General features: G+C 48.2%; 1 protein-coding gene across 3 annotated transcripts in view; it reads left to right on the top strand.

Moving 5' to 3' along the window:
- LRBA (LPS responsive beige-like anchor protein) overlaps window positions 1-23898 on the top strand; it is a 2426603-nt gene that overhangs the window by 1678164 nt on the left and 724541 nt on the right. For all 3 annotated transcript variants that reach the window (XM_085641653.1, XM_085641654.1, XM_085641652.1), the window contains exon 44: window positions 17853-17965. In XM_085641653.1, coding sequence (XP_085497779.1) covers window positions 17853-17965 — 113 coding nt within the window. The remainder of the gene's footprint in view (window positions 1-17852; window positions 17966-23898) is intronic.

Here is a 23898-nt window from a genome sequence, read left to right as displayed (position 1 = left end):
GTTTCCAAAACCAACACCTAGAGAAAAGGTTTGTCATTTACAATGCCAGTAGCTCAAAGTCTCGCAAAGGCGAGACTTATTGCATTGCAAATGCTTGTCTTCTTTTCCTCTTGTTTAAAGCATTAAAGTAGAAAAGCAGCATTGCCATTTAGTTTGAAATGCAACTTATTTTCTTCTACAAACTTCAATTACACCTATACAGAGTCGTCATCAACTGCCCACTTTAGTAGCTTTCGGGGGGACTGGGTGTGTAACATAAAACCTTTAAAATGTAAAATGTCGTTTCTGGTTCAGTTGGTTTCCAGATATAAATACTAGTGCAAGAAAATAATATGATCGAGCTGTGAGATGGGGGCACAAATGAAACCAGGGAGAATGAAAGGAAGGTAGGAACTAATGGTTGGATGGAGAGCTGAATGGATTGGTCCACGGACAGATAAATGGCTATAAAAGTGATTAGATGGATAGAAAAATGAAGCTGGATGAGGAGGATGGATGAGAGAAAGATGGATAAAGGGGAAATGAAGAGATGGATGGAGATACGGAAGGATAGATGGAAAAAGGTTGGATGAAAATAAGGAGTTTTGGATACAAGAATGGATGGATGATGGAATTGATTGAGAATTGAGGTGTGAAAGGCACCATTTAGCCACATTATCTTGAGAATTCTATCAAAGAAACAACCAAAGATGTGCTGCGCACGCTCGCCTCAATCACCCACTCGAGGTATGTTTCAAAGTGAGGGGTATTTTATTTTTCTGGCTACTCCATTGTGCCCATACTTCCTGAAATGGCTTCCCCTCAGGTACTGAAGGTTTAACATTAACGTTTGGTATTGCTTTGATACATTTTTATACAGATAACAGAAGGAAAGCAAAGCTATTGTGATCCTGCAAATTATGTTACTGTGCTTCCAAATTAGTTATTATCTTATGTTTTTTAAATATATTTAAAAAAGTATATTATAGTATTATAGTATATTAATATTTTAAATATATTTAAAAAAGTGCTGAAAGCTTTTGATACGTAGTACCCTAGTAAGGCGGTCTTAGGCTGGTCCAGTGTTAGCTTGGTCCAGTGTTGGTGAATATGCAAACATACTGGTGAAATTTAAAGGCAGGGACTAGGATTATTCCATTGTAAACCCATTGAAGAGACTCTTAATTTTTCTTGTTTGTGTTCTCTTGTCAGAAACGTAAGCAGACATTTTTAAATATGGTTAAATGTGTGCGTCATTTCTTTAAAATGTAGCTTACCTATTTCTAAATTTCAGGTACAGTAGTTAGGATTGCATATGTTTTATATGGCCTAAATTACTCCTGCTTTTACTACTTCAAGGCATTTAGTCCGCTCTTTTCGTTGAAAGATTGCCCAGCCATGCATATTCTGTACTGTCACCTTTCTATATCAGTCCATCCAGTCTACAATCACATTTTGTTCGTTTTGGATCCTTTATAAATTTATGTACTTTTAATATTCTCTATTTCTTGGCTAGGAACACTCAGTTGATTTTACACATAAGTATTAGAGGATTAAAGTTTAAAATTGTAATCTGTTCTATTTATTCAGAAGATCTTTTAACTATTTGTCTTGTGGGAGGGAACCTCATGTTAAACTCTTGATTTGCACCATGTTTGTCAACAGAAAAATTATATCTGAAAGAAACACGTTAGTTAGATTCCTCACCTTAGAATATCCCCAGGCGTCAGACTGGATCCGGAAGATTTTTCGTCAGCAATGCCCCTTGCGCGTCGCTAGGCGTTGTCTGCGGCTCCGCGTCCGTCGTCGGCGTCGTGCGCCGGGATGACGTCGTCGGAGTACTTAGACGCCGCCCTCGCGCGCTGACGTCAGTTCTTCTTTTTTCCGCGCCAGTAAGCGCTGATCCGGGAGAGCTACCCCTTTAGTCAATTTTTGACTAACTTTTTGATCCTTTTTGATCCTATCGACATCGGTGCCGGTAGGATGCCTGGGTTTAAAGCCTGTACGGACTGTAGCTGATTGATGTCGGTTACGGACCATCACCGCCGGTGCCTGTACTGTTTGGGCCTCGACCACGACGCGGAGTCGTGCTCGGACTGTAAGGCCCTGACCTCGAAGGCTAGACGGGAGCGGTCCCGTAAGCTTCTCGAGATTCGCCACTCGGCTCCGCGCGCCTCTCGATCCCGGTCCAGGAGGAGGTCCAAGGATCGGTCGCGGAGCCGCAGCCGACGTCACCATCGGTCGTCGGGATCAAAGTCTTCGGGTAAGTCGAAGCATTCCAAGAAGTCCAAGAGACGACATCGCTCTTCGGACTCCCCTCGCCGGTCGCGCGACTCGGTCGAGGGTCAGGGTGGTTCCACCCCCGCGGCTCCGGCGGAGCCGCAGGCGCCGCGTCCGTCCCCATACCCTCCGGTCCCTGGGACTAACGCGACGCCGGCGGAAGTCAGTGCCTTCCTCTCGGCCATGAGGAGCCTGGCTCCGCCGTCGGCGCCCGCTGGTGCGCCTTCGGGCCCCGCGGACCCGACTGGGCTGCCTTGCCAGCCGGCGGCTCCGGCCCCGGCGCCGTTGACGGCTCCGGCCTCGACGCCGCAAGCGCCCGAGGGACCCGTTCTCGAGTCCCCGTCGACGCCGGTCAACCTTGTCACTCCTCCACCGGCGTCGACTCCGGTTCCACCCCCGACGTCGACTCCGCTCGACGCCGTGCCCCAGTTTAGTCCCGGTCCGGGCCCGGCGCCGGTCCGGCGTCGATGGACGCCGAGATCGACACCGCTAGAGACACATTTTGTCTACCGCCCGGCTCCGTTACTTTCTCCTCTACACCAGGAGTCGGATGATGGGGACTACTGGGAGGGATCCGAGGATCCTATGGCCAATCAGGCCCAACTGTCCCAGGACTGGGCAGATGAACTGGGGGAGGCCAGTGGTCTGGATACCTCGCCGGACACTGGATTCATCTCTCCTCCGACTGTGGCTTCGGAGGAGGGTGCTGCTTTCTCCGTGGTGCTGCGCAAGGCGGCCTCAGCCCTTGGGCTAGAGCTACCTGCCGTGGCTGTGAGGACGGACGTCCTCACTGAGGTGCTTCAGTCTGCAGCAAGCTCCACTGAGCCTCTGCTGCCGTTCAATGAAGCCCTCACTGACGTTCTCCAGGGCACCTGGTCCAAGCCCTCCACAGTTCCTCCTGTGGACAGGAACGTTGCCAGGCGCCACCGCCCTGCTCCGGGCGACCCCAGTTTTCTGTCCCAACACCCTACCCCTGAGAGCCTGGTTATCCAGGCCTCCACCTCCCAATCCTCTTTCCCGACCGCCCCGCCGGACCGGGATTCCAAGAGACTGGAGCAGTTTGGCAAGAAACTGTTCTCATCCCTTAGTTTGGGCCTGCGGTCTTTGAACACCGCTTGTCTCTTGGACCGTTATTCCCACTCTCTGTGGGATGCGGTGGAGGACGCGCTGCCCCTGTGTCCGGAGGAGGTCCGGACACGACTTACCCAGGCTCTGGCCGATGGGAGGGATGCCGCGCGACATGCCATACGTTGTGGGCTTGACACCACGGACTCGCTGGGTAGGGCCATTTCCACCACTGTGGCGCTTCGACGTCACGCCTGGCTGCGGTCCACGTCGTTTTCCGGCGATGTCCAGAGCACTCTCATGGACATGCCGTTTGATGGCACTCGCCTGTTTGGCGAGAAGGCGGACAGTGCGCTGAACCGCTTTAAGGACTCCCGGGCTACGGCCAAGTCCTTGGGCCTCTCGGCCCCACGGTCGCAATCTTCCGCTTTTCGCCCCTTTCGTGGCCAAGGAAGGGGTGCCTCCTCACGTGCGCCTAGCCACCAGCCGCAGAACCAACCTGCGCGCGGTCGCGGACGTGTTTTCCGCCGAGGCGGATCTGGAGGACGACGAGGTCAGCCCACATCCACCCCGGCAGCATCCGCCTCAAAGCCTTCCTAGTCCGAGCTTTCAGGCCCATTCCATGCCAGTGGGCGGCAGAGTTCGCCATCACCTGCTCCACTGGCGGTCCATCACATCGGACAGGTGGGTGCTGCAAATCGTCCGAAGGGGCTACTCCCTCCCCTTCGAGACGACCCCTCCAGCCATGCCACCGCAGCACCACCGTATCTCGGGGGATCATTTGCATCTTCTCCACGAGGAGGTTTCCGCCCTCTTGGCCAAGGGGGCCGTCGAGCGCGTTCCGAGCCCAGAAGTAGGTCGTGGTTGTTATTCCCACTACTTTCTGGTTCCCAAGAAGGGCAAAGGGGGCCTCCGCCCTATCTTGGACCTTCGGAACGTCAATGCCTTCCTCCGGAAGGAAAGGTTCAAGATGTTGACTTTGGCTCAGGTTCTAGCTGCCCTAGACCCCGGAGACTGGATGGTAGCGTTGGACTTGCAGGACGCTTATTTCCACATCCCCGTCCTGCCGGCCCACCGGCGTTACCTGCGGTTCACGGTAGGCCAAGAGCACTTTCAGTTTACCGTGCTCCCCTTCGGCCTCACCAGTGCCCCTCGGGTGTTTACGAAGGTGATGGCGGTGGTCGCAGCTCATCTGCGCAGATCAGGGGTTCCAGTCTTCCCCAATCTCGACGACTGGTTGTTGAAGGCGGGCTCGCCCCAGACAGTCGTCTCCCAACTCCAGGCTACGGCGGATCTCCTGCATTTGCTGGGGTTTTCCATCAACATGCCGAAGTCACACCTGAGTCCCTCTCAGAAGCTCCTCTTCATCGGAGCGGTTCTCGATTCGGCGCAGTTCCGGGTCTATCCACCGGAACAGCGGGTCCGGGATATACAGGCCCTGATTCCCATCTTTCGGCCTCTATCCTGGGTTTCGGTCAGGCTAGTGTTGCGGCTTCTGGGGCTGATGGCCTCCTGCATCCTACTAGTGTATCACGCCAGGCGGCGCATGCGGGCTCTGCAGTGGGACCTGAAGTTTCAGTGGGCCCAGCATCACGGCAACCTGTCCGACCATGTCTTGATCTCGGAGGGCACTGCACAGCAGTTGCAGTGGTGGCTCACGGACCGCGATTGGGTCATGGGCAGGAGCCTCTCCCTTCCCCAACCGGAGCATGTCGTAGTGACGGATGCGTCCCTCCTGGGATGGGGTGGCCATATGGGAGAGGCGGAGATCAGAGGCCTCTGGTCTCCGGCGGAGTCTCGCCTCCACATCAACTTGTTGGAGCTGCGAGCGATCCGACTTGCACTGAAAGCCTTCCTTCCCTCTGTCAGGGGCAGTGTCGTGCAGGTGTTCACGGACAACACCACCGCCATGTGGTATTGCAACAAACAGGGCGGGGTGGGGTCGTGGACCCTTTTGGCTCTGCGCCTCTGGACGTGGCTGGAACACCAGGGCGTCACCCTAGTGGTTCAACATCTGGCGGGCTCTCTGAACGCCAGAGCGGACGAACTCAGCCGCCGGTGCATGATGGATCACGAATGGCGTCTGAACTCCGAAGTGGCGCAAGGTCTCTTTCAGCAGTGGGGAGAGCCTTCGCCACCGAAGAGAACGTGCAATGTCAGCAGTTCTGCGCATTGGAATTTCCAAGGCGGCACTCGCTCGGCGACGCTTTTCGTCACGAGTGGAGTTGCGGTCTGTTGTACGCCTTTCCGCCTATACCACTTCTGCCCAGAGTGCTGAAGAAGATCAGGCACGACCGGGCCCAAGTCATCTTGGTGGCTCCGGATTGGGCACGAAGATACTGGTATCCCGAGCTACTCAGTATGTTGACCGATCCACCGATATGTCTGCCCCTTCGGGAGGATCTTCTGTCGCAGCAGCAGGGGACGGTCCTCCACCCAAACCTGTCCAGCCTCCACCTCCATGCGAGGAGATTGAGCGGCGGCAGTTGATGCCATTTGACTTGCCTCCTGAAGTCTGTGATATCATTCTGGCAGCCAGGCGTCCCTCCACAAAGACGGTATACGCCTGCCGGTGGAACAAATTTGTGGCATGGTGCACAGCAAAGGCTGTGGATCCCCTTTCCGCCCCTCTTTCTGAGGTTCTCCTCTTTCTTCTTTCTCTGGCCCGACAGGGCTCTGCCCTGGGCACCCTGAAAGGTTATCTTGCTGCCATCTCTGCCTTCTTGCGGCTTCCTGATCAGCCTTCTCTTTTCAAGTCCCCTGTGGTTACACGCTTTTTAAAAGGCATTACTCACACGTTCCCTCCTGTCCCTTTTGTAATGCCTCAGTGGGACTTGAATCTGGTCTTGACTTTCCTGATGTGCACTCCCTTCGAGCCTCTTCACAATTGTCCTCTTCGTCTTCTGACTCTTAAGACTGCTTTTCTGGTTGCCATCACCTCGGCTAGACGGGTGAGTGAGCTCCAGGCTTTATCTTCAAAGCCTCCTTTTCTGTCTGTTCATCCGGACAAGGTTGTCCTTCGGCCTCGTCCCTCCTTTCTTCCGAAAGTGGTGACTCCATTTCATCTTGGGCAGTCTGTCACCTTGCCCACCTTCTTTCCGCCTCCGCATCCTTCCAAAGAGGAAGAGAGGCTCCACCGTCTGGATCCAAAACGTGCGCTCTCCTTTTATCTGGACCGCACTAAGCAGTTCCGGGTGATCGACCAACTTTTCGTTGGATACGTGGGTGCTAAGAAGGGGAAAGCTGTGCACAAACGGACCATCTCTCGGTGGGTCGTTTTGTGCATCAAAATTTGTTACTCTTTGGCAAAAAAGGACCCTCCTGTTGGGCTGCGCGCCCACTCTACTCGGGCCACAGCGGCTACTACTGCTTTGGGACGTGGTGTCCCTTTGCAGGACATCTGTCAGGCGGCGACGTGGGCTTCGCTACACACGTTTGCCAGGCATTATTGCCTTGACAGCCAAGTCCGGAGGGATGGCTTCTTTGGCCGTTCTGTCCTCCAGGACTTTCTGGTGTGATCTTGGTTCGCAGACCCACCACCGGGGATGGTATTGCTTGGGTATCTATTCTAAGGTGAGGAATCTAACTAACGTGTTTCTTTCAGATGAACAAGTTACTTACCTTCGGTAACGATGTATCTGTAAGAAACATTAGTTAGTTAGATTCCTCACCGACCCACCCATCCTCCCCGTTCTGCGAACTGACATCTAGGGTTAAGGTTATCCTTTTCAGGCCCCTAGATTTTATTTTTGGCACCAGTGTCGGTCTTTGCATGGCTCTGCGTTCCTGGCGCGGAAGGCTATGTACAAGAACTGACGTCAGCGCGCGAGGGCGGCGTCTAAGTACTCCGACGTCATCCCGGCGCACGACGCCGACGACGGACGCGGAGCCGCAGACGACGCCTAGCGACGCGCAAGGGGTATTGCTGACGAAAAATCTTCCGGATCCAGTCTGACGCCTGGGATATTCTAAGGTGAGGAATCTAACTAACTAATGTTTCTTACAGATACATCGTTACCGAAGGTAAGTAACTTGTTCTTCAGGTAAGGAGATAGTTCATTTAATTGAAGGTTTAATATGGTTTAAATAAATAATCGAACATCTAAAGAATACATTGTTTGTTTTCTCCAGTGCTGTTCCACATGCCTCTGATACACATGTAACATATGGCTAGATACTTCTAACCGCATATTTCTCACCTTGTGAATATTCCCAGTGACTGGCCTGGATCATAAAACTCAAAACAGTTCTCCTGTGTGCAAGTTGGTGACGCCATGCCACTTAGCCTCTGTGCTGTTCCTCTCCAGAAGTGATAAATGGAGGTCTAGCAATGTGCGCTATCAGTACCTTTCTTTATGTGCCTCTAGAAGATCTGGAGTTCTTCTCCTTCTTTCTTACCTCTATGAAGAGATTTACTTTCAGATTTTCCAGTGTAGAGTGAACATTTCTTATCCCAAAATGACAGGTTTTAAACCTTGTTGCAAGCAAATGTCTGTGATAAAGCCCCACGAGTAATGCCCCTGGTGTCTGGGTTAAAAATATTACTTCAACACCTGCAACGACTTTGCTCAAATGAATCCAAAATCCTCCTAAGAATACAAAGCTATATGTGGCAATGTATGAGAGGGCTCTACTCGTGAACCCGCTCCTGAAGTAATTTTCACTTCAAATCATCTTAGCGGTCGAAGTCTTTGTGTAAGTCAAAAGATAAACATAAGAATTCTAAGCGGGACTCTGCCCCTTCTCACCATTTTCATTTACCAGAAGGGTATTACTGTGATATCCAACTCCGAGGCCAGCATCGTCTTGACCTCGATCATGCTGCAGTCAATTCTGAATCCATCAGACTCAGAAACCATTACGCTCCTGTGCAGTTATGCACAGATCCTCCACAAGCTTTTTGGCTCTGACTTAGACTAGAGGCAGTCAAATGGAGACGACATGGTGGTGGGTATGGGGAAAGTGTTTGCCTCATCCTATGGACTTACAGTATGCCAGTGGGTTAGACACCTCACCAGATCCTGGGTTACACTCCCCACTCCCCAAACACCCAAGATCGAGCAACACAAGGAAGTATATCTTTCCAACTTTGATTAGGAGGGCTGCGGAGGACCTTGACCTCCACCTCCCCACTACGAAGGTAAAAACAAATGTGCCAACAGAGGTCCTCAGCCTGACCAGGCACCTACCAAACCTCTCTTGCCCTTCAATGAGGCCCTCACTGGCACACGGTTGGGCGCTTGGGCTAAATTATGCTCTAGCCCCCCCCAGTCAACTGACAAGTCACCTATTGCCATAGACTTGCCCCGGTGACTTGAATTTTTAACCCAGAATCTAACCTCTGAATGCTTGGTGCTGCAGGCTCCACTAGTAGAGTTAAACCACTCCTCCAGACAGTCAAACCATGTGGAAATCTTTGGTAAATTAATGTTCTTCTCTGCCAGCTTTGCTTTGAGGTTGGTTAATGCAAGCTGTCGACTCAGTTGTTACAGCAACACACTTTGGGACATGATCAGTGACATCTTAATGGCAGTCCCAGGTGACTGCTACCACTGCTTTGGCACACTGAGTGCTTGTCTGAATATCTATCAGGCAGCTGAGTGGGCATCAGTGCACACATACACACGGTAATACTGCCTTGACAGCCAAGTTCGTTGAGATGGGCATTTTGCTAGCTTGTCCTAGTGGACTTTTTAGTCTGAGCCATTCAACAGACCGACCACCATCGAAGGGACTGCTTTGGTATCTGTCACAAGATGGGTTGTCTGCGGTTAGAAGTATACATCATAAGAAGAAGTTACTTGCCGTTAGTAATGCTTTTTCGTGTGGATACTCTAACTGCAGATTCCTCATTGCCCTCCTGCCCCCCCATTCTATGGCATGGTCTCTTACATCTAAAAAGATCCCAATTAAGGAATCTGCACACTGGTTCCTTTGATTCTCTGTTAGGCTCCTTATTTGAGGATGCTGATGTGTTCTTCAAAGAAACTTGCGTCCATGGATTGCGCTTATATCCGAATCTGTTCGTGACTTCAGGAGCGGAACGGCTTTGACACAGAGACGCATGGCACTACAAACAGGTGCGCAGGAGCACTGCTTTTGAGTTTTTGGATACTGTCTAGCACCTGGGTATATTCACAAGAGTAGGAATCTGCGGTTTGATTGAGTATCCACTAGAAAGAGCATTACCAAAGGTAAGTAACTTGTTCATCAAACCTGTTCTTTAATACCAACCACTTTCCTCTCGACAATTTTTCAGATTGAGGACTCTCTCCCTCATGTCATCACTATTGGAATTACTGCATTGGAAATCCTAAATGCTGTAAGCCCTGCTTATTTTCACTGTGTGGATATAACATTTTGACAGCATTAAACCCATCCAGAGAGTGAGATCACACCATGCATCTCAAAAACGCCTCCATTTGTGATGCAATGCCAAGGCTTCAATACACTTCTGACAGGTTACAAAACCCATCTCACACCCATACTTTATATCACTCTACAGGCACACCTTCATCCAGCCATGTAAACGGCCGTCCTTAAATTGACCTAGAAGCCAATTTTCTTTGTTCCACTATTCAACCTGAAAAAAGACTCTCTCGGACTAGGACCCCCTGCAAGTGAATATAAACCCATCCCATGGTTTAACTTGTAATCTTAACAGTAACTTGACCTTGTCCTTGATTTCCACCCACACTACCCCTCTTTCTACTGTCTCATGACATAGAATCTCAAAAACATCCTTCAGGACAATATGTCCAGAAAATGTGATGAGTATAGAGAATCTAAAAGGCTCATCCTGCCGATTAAAATAAACCATGCCCGGTAGATTGGTCTGACGATTTCCTCATCCCCTTCCACAGTAAATCCATACATAACCATGTAACCGAATTGGGTCCCAAAATCCAAACTATTGTCAGAAACAGTATGTACATTGATCATACCTGGACAGTTTCCCGACTGAAATCAGTTTTTTAAAATATCGCCATATGAATTCCTATGATCTATGACCCATTGAAAAACTGTTGAAGGTACTAAACAAAATAGCATCTGAGAAAATGAAACCTAAATCCTTGAAAAAGTCTGTCTCGTGGCTCGGTGAAGAATTAAATTACAGGAGGAAAGTCCAACATTCCACAGAAAAAAGTTGGATAAAATCCTCTTCCCTCTCCAAACCAGTCATTCTGTGTTGGGACAAAAAAATCCTACAAAAGTCTGCCATAGCAAACATGAACTGCGTTTTTTAGAGGAGAAATCCAGAAGTGGCTTGTAGACCTAGAAATTTTTAAGATTTTACATGAACAAGTACAAGAGACTCAGAAACATCCATGGTTACATTATTGAAGACAGCTCAGGATTTTCCCTTATGGTGACCAAGTGCATGCTGGTAGGTGTGGATCTTTCCATTACCATTGACCGTAATATTCTTTTTCACACTTAATGAGGGTATGTGCATCTAAGCTACTGCGTTACATTGGTTCAGACACTTTCTAAAGGATATAGCTCAGTGCATGAAAATAAGATAATCCCTGTCTAACCCTATGGTTATACCTCACAGAGTTCCTCAGAGATTTATTTTTACCTCTCTATTTTTCAGCCTTTGAGCATTGAACTCCTAGAGAAGATTTTTGCCAAATGCAATATTAATTTTTACTAACATACAGACAGGTATCATCTATATATTAGTACCGGCTGCTTAAAGCATAATACTTTCCTTGTTACATGTCTCTCTTACATTAGTGTCTGAATGGCTCAGTCTAGCAAAACGCAGGCCTCAAACCACAGAATTTCATACACCTTTCTCCTAAAAGCTTCAACAAGAATGGTCTCAGACACTTAAGGACCTTTTTATGTGAATAATTCTTCCCAGTCCATGGAGGTAGTATTTCTTTTATTGCCAATATGTGAGTGCATTTGTTTTTGTATGTCTACTGTGTGAGTGTACTTCTTGTCTTTGCACATTCACTTTAAATTGTGGTGTGAGTTGGACCTAATCAAGACCAAGGTTGGTGCTAACCGAAAGGCGTTGATTAAGCTACTAGAATTAAATCACAAAAAGCAGTTGTCTGGGTGCGACCACTTCATTGTATTACATGGAATATGGTTTGTGACAACACTCAGCTTTATCTTGGTACTGAATGCTTGTAGCATATGGATTCCCTTGTGGCATGTGTCTCTTACATTAGTGTCAGGATTGCTCAAGTATAATATTCAAAACTGAATTTCATACATCTGTTTCCTAACAAATGTAAATCACTTCCACAAGAACCGCCCCAGAAGCTGAAAGACATAAACATTCTCCCATAAATTGTAACCTCTGCTAAACATCTCAGTTTCACAATATATAAAGTTGTAAATCTAAACATTCACATAGAAGGCCGTGACTAAGAGTGCTAGACACCAACTGAAACTACTGAAGCGGGACCCTACTCCATCCCACCATTCTCTATCTAAAGAAAAGTTGCAAGGGCATAAAGTTGGCACTCTATTTTGATCCCGATCTCTGATTGAGGAGCCAATCCCACAGTTGATCCCGATCTACCCCTAGTTTTCTGGGCCATTAGTCGCCTGCAGTAGGTTGCGGCCGTTAAAAGGAGGCCATGCTGCACCTGTTTGGCACTCTTCCAGCACCCTCTGGCACACCACTGCCCCCCCAAGGATCCATGGAGTCCTCTAATATGGTTCCCATGGTGGATCTGTCCTCTGCGCCATCTGAGTCCCTGGGAACCGGCCATGGGTTCCACATCGATTTCCATTCTGGCTCCAAGACCTACGCTGGTCCCTTCATTGTTGACACTGATATTGTCGTCGCCGGTACCAAAGGTGAATCCTCCACCTACTCCGGTGTCTGACACAGCCACATCTGCATTGACTGCGTCCAAAGTTGCACTCTGACTCCATAAGTGCACCCAGTTCCCTTGAAATCTGATTCAGACAAAACATTGCTACTACTGTGGAGCTGTCTTCAGTTGTTCCATCAGCCTTTCAGTTTCAGCTATGACCAGAGTTTGCCCCACTTAGAGATGACAATGGGGATGGTTTGCCCCCACATTATGATGGTGACAGTTTACATATGGATTTACAAGAGACCAATAGGCTTGATGCTTCCCCTGATGCAGAGTTGATTTCCTCCCTTGGGATGCTAGTGGAAGAGAGTGCTTCTTTTACTCTAGTCCCCAGATGTGCTGGATGTACAACTTCCTTCTGTTGAAGTTCAATCAAATGTGCTTACTGAAGTTCTTCTGCCTGTGCCATTACCACTGTTTACTGAAGCCCTACTCAACACCCTTTTTGCCACTTTGTCTAAAACCTTGCACTTGCCCACCAATGAAAAGGCCGGATGCCAGGAGCCACAGACTGGCACTGGCAAAACTTATTTTTTTACATAGCATCCTACTCTTGAGAGTAGGGTGAATGAAGCTTCCAACAGCACGGTGAATCCTAATTTATTCCCCATGACTGGCGCTTTCAACCGTGACAGGGAGTCAAAAAGAATGAGGTATTTGGGAAACGTTTGTTCTCTTGCACCAGTTTTACCTTGAGATAAGTCAGTGCCACTTGCCTACTAGGCTGTTATACGCATGGCCTCTGGGACATGGCCAGAGAGATCTCACCAGTGGTCCCGAAAGAGATCAGGACTTCCTTGGCTCAAACCATTCCAGGTGGTCAGGATGCAGCCTAGTATTTAATTTGTGCTGACCTGGATATTTGATTTGTTTGGGGCGAGCAGTCAATACTTCTGTGGTGCTACGTCATCACGTGTGTAATAATTAGATCCTCCAGCTTTTCTGGAGACGTGCCTGCATCCCTCTTGCATATGCCTTTTTATGGATTTCACCTTTTTGGTGACAAAGCTAATCCCACCATGAGGTTCTTCAAGGAAATCTGGTCCACAACTCACTCTTTAGTCCTTTTGATCCCTGCCTGAAAGTTCCCTTCTCAGTTTCGTTTCTTCAGTGGTCACTCCAGAGGTTTGGCATGTAGACAGCTCCACTCCCCCACACCCTTGCAGCAGTCACTTCAATCCTTTTGTGGCCAGGCTCAGGGACCATGGAGACAATGTTCAGATCACCAAGGGCACTGATCTTCCCAGCCCCCCTCCCCTGCGGCATCAGCCGCCAAGTTGCTTTAGTTTGCGCTTAGCAGTACACAACCATCCTATGGGAAGCAAGATTTGGTATTTTCTTTCCATCACATCGAAAAGATGGTTCTTCCAGATTGTCCAGCAGGGTCCCTCTGTTTCATTCTGACCCAACATAACTTCCGCCCCTATCAGATTGGCTCTCATCCTTCCATTTTATTGCAAGAGGTGCACATTTTCCTGTCCAAAAGTGCTATTGAGTGGGTGCTGGCCTCGGAAATAGGAACAGGTTGTTGCCCCGGCTGTTCCCTAGTGCTGAAAGAAGGATGGAGACTTTCTAACGATGACGCTGATGGCCATAGCACAGGCAATCTAATGAGTGGTATCTAGACCAGGTGACAAAATCTGCGTTTATCTGCATCTTGCCCATCCTGAGCAGCCAGAGCTAAGATCCTCCAGCATCGCAGGCAAACCCTTAAAGTCCTCCCAACATCACAGGCAAACCCTTATGTGCCATGTTCCAAAGGGTGTGCCAGTAGTAGGCTAAAAGGCAACAGGAGTGCAATCCATGCAGCACTAGACACCTGGTCTGATGGAGTGCACAGAAAAGAGTTTGTATTGACCCTGTCCCCTGTTGATGGCCTGTGTCTTTTAGCGATGGCAAGAATCACTGCTGTGGCTAAAAAGGGTTCCAACCAAGACACCAAAATGTGGCAAGTATCGCCTCCATGAATGGCAAAAAGGGGCTCAAAAGTGATATGTCTGGGTTGAGGAATCGCTGTAGGCAGGTTAACTTTGGTCTCTTCAGTTGGGAGAGGCAATCTGAAATCCTGGTCCTTACCGAACTGCTACCACACATGAGTGTTCTTCTCTTTTGGGCGGTACGAAGTCATCATGGTGCTGCACGGCACTACCAACCAGCACGGGAGCAATGCTGAGTTAAATCTTTTGGGTCCAGTCCACATTTCGTCTGGAGATATTCTAAATGTGAGGGATATGCATTTAGAGCTTTTCCAAAGGTAAGTAACTTGTTGGTGTGGAAGAATCAACATGTGTTAACTGTTGGCAAATGGTCCTCGCATAGAAGAATTTCACACTGATAATTTGAAATGGATTAAATAGAAGAACTGCTTACGGCTAGACTAGACCTGATAATAAGGCTATTGAAGAAATGAATTAGTGGAGAGAGTTGGTTAGAGAACTTTTGTTTTCCAGCCATGCACTTCATTCATAATTTAGTGACGGAAACAGTTTCTTCTGAAATATTTGTTAAATCTGTTTTTGTAATACATGTTGTATTGTATAAGTTACTAAAGCTAGGTTGGGGTACGAGTGCTTCACCGTTAATGAAGGAACGTCTGCTTGATTAGCAAGTATTTCTTTTTTGCATTGTACATGTATCAAACATACAAACTGTAGATATGAGAGTGCCAACTACCTTATTTTCTTATGCCAGGCATAAATGCAGTTAAACAGGCGTAAGATCCTAAGGTTTTGAGTTCTTGGTGCCTTGTTTTCTGTCCGATTGTAAAAAAAAGGTTATAATCCTATCTTGTGTGTGCCGCTTAAAGCATCCCTACATTGCGCTCTTGGCTCAGTGTGGTATTAATTTTCTGAGGAGTGGCTTTCAATTAGGAGAGGCATTTAACTTGTTATATACAGGGGTGTGTGTGTGTGTGTGGGTAAACATGTATGTTCCCTTAAAACAAATACTTAGTGTGGCGTTACTATTGCAATGCAAAATCTTTTTTTTTTTTTTTTATTACCTTAAATTCATCAGTTATGGTAATCTGTGCATACTATGACTCAAGCGCTCGTTATGCACTAGTCCTGAGCCCCCACAATATCGCGATGGCATCTCAATTATATCGATTTTATCGACCTCTGCAATGTCCTCCCTCCGTCCTAGCCGTAGAGCATGATTTTAAGATATCTGAAAGAATCACGTATTGAATACATGTGCATTGCTTTAGGTGTGAAGCGGGAGACATGCGCTTTGAGTGTTATCCTGAAAATCTGTCTGGTTTGTGGCTCTTGGGCACTGGGGCGGTGCTCCCGCTTTGCCGAAGGAATACTTAATTTGTTCTGTAACTCAAGATGTTTCATGCAACTTTACGCATGAGCCTCAATATATTTACACCCATCGGGGATATTCAGATAGCTATCATACATCTCTGTGATATTTCAACAACATAAATGTCAAGGCTTAGATAAATAAATGCCTGTGAGAGTATCTCTTGCTGTGGTTGCAGTGTGCCTGTCAAATTACTAAGAAACAGATAGTCTTAAGAAACATGATTTAATGCTGTTCCATGCATTTAAAGGATAAAAATGAATAGTGACCACGTGTCTCTGCACCATCTTCAGAGGAACATTGCAGGCATCTTTCTTTGACATACACTTCAAATGCTTGAGCATTCACTTTTTTATGCTTAATTTTTTGCACTGGGAAAAAGGAGAGATTCACACCGTACTACAAAATTGGTTCAAGAATAACTGCATGGAAATAAATCATGCAATGGAAAGCAGAATAACAAACAAAAATATGTGACTTCATAGACCAGGGCAGTGCACACATCATGACTCCACATAGATATCATATGTTATACAATTCAGGTCTAATCTACTATCTTTTATCTTGAAATCATATGCTTAATATTCGGATTAGCCTTATAACATTTAAGGTATTTTATTCAAATAAAATTTGCTAAAAAAAAGCTTAATGGATATTTTGATACAGCAGGGATTCGGTTAGGAATCCCTGTCTAATAGTTGTTGCCTAATTTTAGTGTTAGCTCTTCTGTTGTCGAAGGAACTTGAGAATTTTCTTTGAAACAGATGAACCTTGTTGTAGTTTCCTGAAGCCCTGCTAGTTTTTCATGTGTTGTGCTAAAGATGGGCATACAAAATATTAGGCCCTCTGATTTCAGAGGTTCTCCTTCATCACAATTGGATGTTTTTTCTGCTAAATAAGAGGTGAGCTAATGAAGAACCCTGAGAGCAAAAGTCATTTGGGCATTAGACGAGAAAAGGTTTCCCAAGAAAAAAGTCAAATCTCATTTATGCTCCCATACAGCTCTCCAAGGTACATGGGTAAAATTGTACTCGGGTCTGCTTTTGCTTAGTTTGTACACGAGGAGTAAATTTCAACCTTCCAAGATGCTGCAAAACTAAACCTATCCATCATGCCACTTTCCTCTTTCACATGATTCAGTGGGTGTATTTAATTCGTTTTTGTTATTACACCTCCATCGTTACTTCCTCGTTTCTCAGCCTACGCTCAAACTCGACCCACTTCCTATGCATCAAAGCCTCAAAATTCAACAAACCTGGTCCTTTCAAGAATGGACACTGCTTGCAGGCCTCCCTTTGTGATGTATACTTCTAACTGCCGATTCCTCACCTTTTGAGGCTTCGAAAGAGGGACACTGCAGAGTCCATGACAACCTTTGCTTACCCAGTAACAGTCTGGTGGTGGAGTTCGGGGATCTGGCCGACGAGCGTCCAGGCACCCAGGGGTAATAAATTAACCAATGTAACCACACCCCGCTTTTGCCTCTGCTGCTAAATCTCTTAAGATTGCCCGCAGCGGCACACTGTTGCCCAGTTCGAGGCCAGATAAGCTATTCCCTCCAAGGGTTGCAAAGCATCACATCAGACAGATGAGTGCTTCAAATTGTTCAATGCATCTAATGTGTGTAGCCAGGCAATTGCAACATGGAGTCTTGGTAATTGCAGTTCAAATTACTGACTCCACTGTAGTAGGGCTGTTTTTATACCGAGAACAGTTTCTACTTATTACCATCCGACCCGTAATGAGGATAACATTCTGGAATTTGTGTATATGCATCTTAAGATTTCAGTCCATAATGCACTTTTACAAAGGAATATTTAAACATCCATCCAGTGCCCAACTTCACCCTTCAATCCAGCACACATTTTAATGGCTACACAACCTTAAAAGTCGCCCATATTTAAAATGTCTTTTCCAAGTCATCTATAAAAGAGGATGCAGTGCAATAATCAGTTGCACATTTGTTTTTATGATCATGTTTATTAGTTGAGCATTCACGCTGCTGTGCGGCAGGTCTGTGAACCAAGATAGAGGAGAGAAGGGAATAAGATACATTGTCATTCCAGAACAGGTGCATTTTCTAAGTTCTTTTGAACCTAAGTTGATCTAATTTAAATGTGTAAGGCTGTAAGGAACTTGTTGTAGAGCGAGGAACTTTAAACGTGGAAGGATATATTTTCCCCGAGCCATAGGACTTTGTTTGAAAAACTACCAAAAAGCAAGTAAAGTGAGGGCTAGGGGTTGTACTGTTGCACTCTCAATTCACCTTTATGAATCTAAGTTAGAATGTTAATGATAAGGTTTGCTTGTTGATGTCTTCAGCAGCTAGTTCTTGCTTGTGATTGGCTAAACCTCATTTTGTTCTTTCAACAGGTCGTTCTTACAACGATATCAATCAGTACCCAGTGTTTCCATGGGTCATAACTAATTATGATTCCGAAGAGCTGGATCTTACTCTTCCAAGCAATTTCAGAGATTTGTCTAAGGTTTGAACTTTTACTTTTGTATTTTTGTATGACCATGTTACTTCTACACCTGCAAAGAGAATGGCCTTGTAGTACAATTCAATGAGCATTGTTTCGTGACATTCTAAAGACACTGAGAAGCACTTTATAAAATGGAATCTACCACACTACCAGTGCTTGTGCCATACATGCGTGGGCATAGGTAACTAGGTCTAAAAATCTTGAACACCCTAGGACCAAATAAACAATTTATGATAAATTCTTATTAGTCCCTCTGAATTATTCTGTCCACTGTTTATTCCAGCGGTTCTTATCCTTGGTACTTCTGGGGACCGTCACGGAATCACTACCGAAAGCCAGGGACCCCAGATTAAGCAATTTCTAGAATTTGAACCGCATAACAATATACAAAATGCAGAAACAAGTATAGATCAAACAAATACCCATAATATGAAATATTTTATTTAAATCACAAAGAGAAACATACAAAAATGTAAATTTTAATGGGAAGGTAGGAGCTTTTCAAAATTGTATTTTATTTTTCAAAACTTAAGCAAAATGCTGAACTCTAGCAGATCACTTTGTCTTTGTTGCACTTAATACATGCTCTTTTAGTCCTCGCATACTAGTGCTTCAGTTGAGGCCACCAGTGGCTCATAGCAGAATCCTTTTACTGTACAGCTCCCACAATTCATGCTAAGGATGCCATCTCATTTTTTTGCCTCCAGTTTCAAAGCCCTCCATAGATAAGGAGTGTTTTAATATTTTTAATTTAACAATGTGCTTTTCATCTATATATACTCTATTAAACTTATTTAATTTTGTAAGCAGTTGTGGACCCCCTGAATAGGCATCACGGACCTCAAGGGGTCCACAGACCACAGGTTAAGAAACACTGGTCTATGCCAAAAACTCCAAAAAGAATAATAACATTCACCCACATCCCTAAACAAAGCATTCTGCTGACCGGTTACTGAGATTCTTTAATAGGTCTGGCTGCAGGCAAACCTCTTAAGTGTGGTGTCTGTTTCCTCCTTCAGATACATTCTTCGAGGCTTGGGATAAGAAAATATCTGAATTTATTGCAGAATATGCTTTGTCTATTGACACTGAGTTCAGTCTCCCTCAGCTTGCCTTCGAACCTGCAATGCAATAGGTCTCGCAATTACGAGATTTTGACCTATTGGCATTGTAAATGACAGTGCCTTTTATTTATATGTTTAAAAAACCTGCAATAATAAAAGGCATTGTTATTTACAGTACCAATAGGTCAAAGTTTCTAAAATGCGAGACCTATTGCAACGCAAATGCTTGTTGTTTACAAGCGCCCCATGCTGGCTTTCACGTTAATAGTGGCCACGACCCTTTCTTTAGACGAGCTGTGTCTAAAGAAAGGTTCACGGCTGCTATTAAAGTGAAAGCGCTGTATGGGGCGCTTTTAATAAAAAAAGCATTTGTTTATCAAGTTAACAATTAAATGCTTTATTTTGTAAAAGCGCCTGTGAAAGCGCACATGGCGTGCTGAATGTTGCAGGAATTCATGTTGTGCCTGCAGTAAGAGAAACTCATTAAAGAAAATAGTGCTTACAGAGTAAATAAGACATACCATGTAACAACCGAAGTAGAATGGCCAGTCCTCATGGAAGGTTACAAATGAAGACAAGGCGGTACTAAGGAGGGACTAACCAGCATATTTACCAATCAGAAGCCAGCATTTACGAAGGACAATGACACAAGCCACTGACAAATATGGGCGAAGAGTCAGCAGGGCTTCAAGTCCAATACAGCATGCCTCGCAGAGTAGCGCATGCGCTGCCCAGGCTCGACCTAAAAAGGGAAATATGAAAAGAGTAAAGCAGTCTTCAGAGGCAGCATACCAGAATCAATACAGATTCCTTATTCATCCAAGACCGCTATTTTTCAGTGAGCTATCAGTATTCGCAAGTCAGAGAGCCATGTTTCCTGATGGCTAGTTTCTTAGGGAGTCATTGAAGTTACTTAACTCCCGAAGGGATATTGGAGAATCATGCAGATCATACTGTACCTTATTTATGGATTATATTTGTGTTTCTGGCATCAACTAATGCACCTCTAGATCTGTTAGATTCATATTCTGATTTTTTTAGTGTAAACTTTCTGCCCCAATTATTCTGTCACATATTGGTTACACAGAATGAAACAAGTGCTCTTTCGTTGCTGTTTATAGAGGACCATGATTGGAACTCCTCAAGCCAGCTATGCTTCTGAGACATCTTCCTCATCCTCTGTGGGTACAGCAGCCTCCATAAACATTTCTTCTCATATCTTCTAAAGATTCTCTGTTGAATAAGTGTGTGGACGGGCTTGTACCAGTTGCATGGCGGCTAACTTGTATAATGGCCATTTAAGGCTTTTTGTTTTGTGCGTGTTTTGACACGCATAATGTGATGATACTTCTAGGTGAATGTTGTTTTGTTAATTTGATACTGTACACACAAGTGATGGATTTTGCCTGATCACATTAACCCTTACAAACAACTGCATACACTTCATTGTAAATGGGCCGCTACTTTACTTTGGCAATGCTTTTAATACTTTCCGTTCTTAATACTTTTTTATTTTGTTGGTCATCTTTCTCTGTTATATCTTCAGGTTACAGTAATTCAAAGCAGTAGTATATATCTGAAAGAAACACGTTAGTTAGATTCCTCACCTTAGAATATCCCCTCGCGTCCGACTGGATCCGGAAGATTTTTGTAGCAATACCCATTGCGCGTCGCTAGGCGTCGTCTGCGGCTCCACGTCCGTCGTTGGCGTCGTGTACCGGAATGACGTCGTCGGAGTACTTAGACGCCGCCCTCGCGCGCTGACGTCAGTTCTTCTTTTTTCCGCGCCAGTAAGCGCCGATATGGGAGAGCTACCCCTTTAGTCAATTTTTGACTAACTTTTTCGACTCTTTTTGGTCACTTCTCGACTCTGGTGCCGGTAGGATGCCTGGTTTCAAGGCCTGCGACGACTGTCACCGACTGATGTCGGTGACCGATCATCACCGCCGGTGCCTGTACTGCTTGGGCCTCGACCAAGACGCGGAGTCGTGCTCCGATTATATGGCCCTGACCTCGAAAGCTAGGCGGGAGCGGTCTTGCAAGCTTCTCGAGCTTTGCCACTCGGCTCCGCGCCCCTCTCGATCCCGGTCCAGGAGGAGGTCCAAGGTTCGGTCGCGGAGCCGCATTCGACATCGTCGCTCGTCTGGCTCGAAGTCTTCGGGTAAGTCGAAGCACTCCAAGAATTCCAAGAGGCGACACCGCTCTTCGGACTCCCCTCGCCGGTCGCGCGACTCGGCCGAGGGTCCGGGTGGTTCCACCCCCATGGCTCCGCAGGCGCCGCGCAAGTCCCCATACCCGCCGGTCCCTGGGACTGACACGACGCCGGCGGAGGTCAGTGCCTTCCTCTCGGCCATGAGGAGCCTGGCCCCGCCGTCGACGCCCGCTGGCGCGCCTTCGGGCCCCGCGGACTCGACTGGGTGACCTCGCGTGCCGGCGGCTCCTGCCCCGGCGCCGTTGGAGGCTCCGGTCCCGACGCCGCAGGACCCCGAGGGGCCCGAGCCTGGGCCCCCGTCGACGCCGGTCGACCTCGTTACGCCTCCTCAGCCGGCACCGTCACCGGTACCACCCCCGACGCCGACTCCGGTCGACGTCGATCCCCGGTTCAGCCCCTGTCCGGACTCGACGCCGATGCGGCGCCGCCCGACGCCGCTAGAGACACATATTGTCTATCGACCGGCTCCGATCATTCCTCCTGTTTACCAGGAATCGGATGACGGGGGCAAATGGGAGGGGTCTGAGGACCCTATGGCCCTTCAGGGGCAACTTTCTCAGGACTGGGCAGATGAACTGGGGGAGGCCAGTGGATTGGATACCTCACCGGACACTGGATTCATCTCTCCTCCGACTGTGGCTTCGGAGGAGGGTGCAGCTTTTTCTATGGTGCTGCGCAAGGCGGCCGCGGCCCTTGGGCTTGAGCTGCCTGCCGTGGCTGTGAGGACTAACATCCTCACTGAGGTGCTTCAGTCTGCCGCATGCTCCATTGAGCCTCTGCTGCAATTCAATGAGACCCTCACTGACGTTCTGCAGGGCACCTGGTCCAAGCCCTCCACAGTCCCTCCTGTGGATAGGAACGTTGCCAGGCGCCACTGCCCTGCTCCGGGCGACCCCAGTTTTCTGTCCCAACACCCCACCCCCGAGGGTCTGGTTATCCAGGCCTCTACCTCCCAATCCTCCTTCCCGTCCGCTCCTCCGGACCGGGAATCCAAGAGACTGGAACAGTTCGGTAAGAAGCTGTTCTCCTCGCTCAGTTTGGGCCTGCGGTCTTTGAACACCACCTGTCTCTTGGACCGTTATTCCCACTCTCTGTGGGATACGGTGGAGGACGTGCTGCCACTGTGCCCGGAGGAGGCCCGGGCGCGGCTTTCCTCGGCTCTGGCCGATGGGAGAGATGTAGCGCGCCATGCAATCCGATGTGGACTCGACACTACGGACTCGCTGGGTAGGGCGATTTCTACCACGGTGGCGCTTCGACGTCACGCCTGGCTGCGGTCCCCTTCTTTTTCAGGGGATGTCCAGAGCACCCTCATGGACATGCCTTTTGATGGCGCTCGCCTTTTTGGTGAGAAAGCGGACAGTGCGCTGGCTCGCTTCAAGGACTCCCGGGCTACGGCCAAGTCCTTGGGCCTCTCGGCCCGCGGCCACGAACTTCCGCTTTTCGCTCCTTTCGTGGCCTAGGGAGGGGCACCTCCTCACGTCCGCCTAGCCACCGGCCGCAGAACCAGCCAGCACGCGGTCGCGGTTTCCGCCGAGGCGGTACTGGAGGACAACGCGGTCAGTCCACATCCACCCCGGCAGCATCCGCCTCAAAGCCTTCCTAGTCCGAGCTTTCAGGCCCATTCCTCGCCAGTGGGAGGCCGGGTTCGCCATCACCTGCTCCACTGGCGTACCATTACTTCGGACAGGTGGGTGCTGCAAATCGTCCGAAGGGGCTACTCCCTCCCCTTCGAGACGACCCCTCCAGCCATGCCACCGCAGCACCACCGTATCTCGGAGGATCATTTGAATCTTCTGCAAGAGGAAGTTTCGGCCCTCTTGGCCAAAGAGGCCGTCGAGCGCGCTCCGAGCCCAGAAGTAGGTCGTGGTTGTTATTCCCACTACTTTCTGGTTCCCAAGAAGGGCAAAGGAGGCCTACGCCCTATCTTGGACCTCAGGAACGTCAATGCCTTCCTCCGGAAGGAACGGTTCAAAATGTTGACTTTGGCTCAGGTTCTAGCTGCCCTAGACCCTGGAGACTGGATGGTAGCGTTGGATTTGCAGGACGCATATTTCCATATCCCCGTCCTGCCGGCCCACCGGCGTTACCTGCGGTTCACGGTGGGTCAGGAGCACTTTCAGTTCACCGTGCTCCCCTTCGGCCTTACCAGTGCCCCTCGGGTGTTCACGAAAGTGATGGCGGTGGTCGCAGCTCATCTGCGCAGATCAGGGGTTCCAGTCTTCCCCTATCTCGACGACTTGTTGTTGAAGGCGGGCTCGCCCCAGACAGTCGTCTCCCACCTCCAGACTACGGCGGATCTCCTGCATTTGCTAGGGTTTTCCATCAACGTGCCGAAGTCACACCAGAGCCCCTCTCAGAAGCTCCTCTTCATCGGAGCGGTTCTCGATTCGGCGCAGTTCCGGGTTCATCCGCCGGAACAGCGGGTCCGGGATATACAGGCCCTGATTCCCATCTTTCGGCCTCTATCCTGGGTTTCGGTCAGGCTAGTGTTGCGGCTTTTGGGGCTGATGGCCTCCTGCATCCTACTAGTGCATCACGCCAGGCGGCGCATGTGGGCTCTGCAGTTGGACCTGAAGTTTCAGTGGGCCCAGCATCACGGCAACCTGTCCGACCATGTCTTGATCTCGGAGGGCACTGCACAGCAGTTGCAGTGG

The sequence above is a fragment of the Triturus cristatus genome, chromosome 2_2 (genome assembly GCF_964204655.1).
Source record: "Triturus cristatus chromosome 2_2, aTriCri1.1, whole genome shotgun sequence".
In the NCBI taxonomy this organism is placed as follows: Eukaryota; Metazoa; Chordata; class Amphibia; order Caudata; family Salamandridae; genus Triturus; species Triturus cristatus.
Note: the sequence above shows the minus strand (reverse complement) of the source record. Positions and strands in the feature narration are given on the sequence as shown.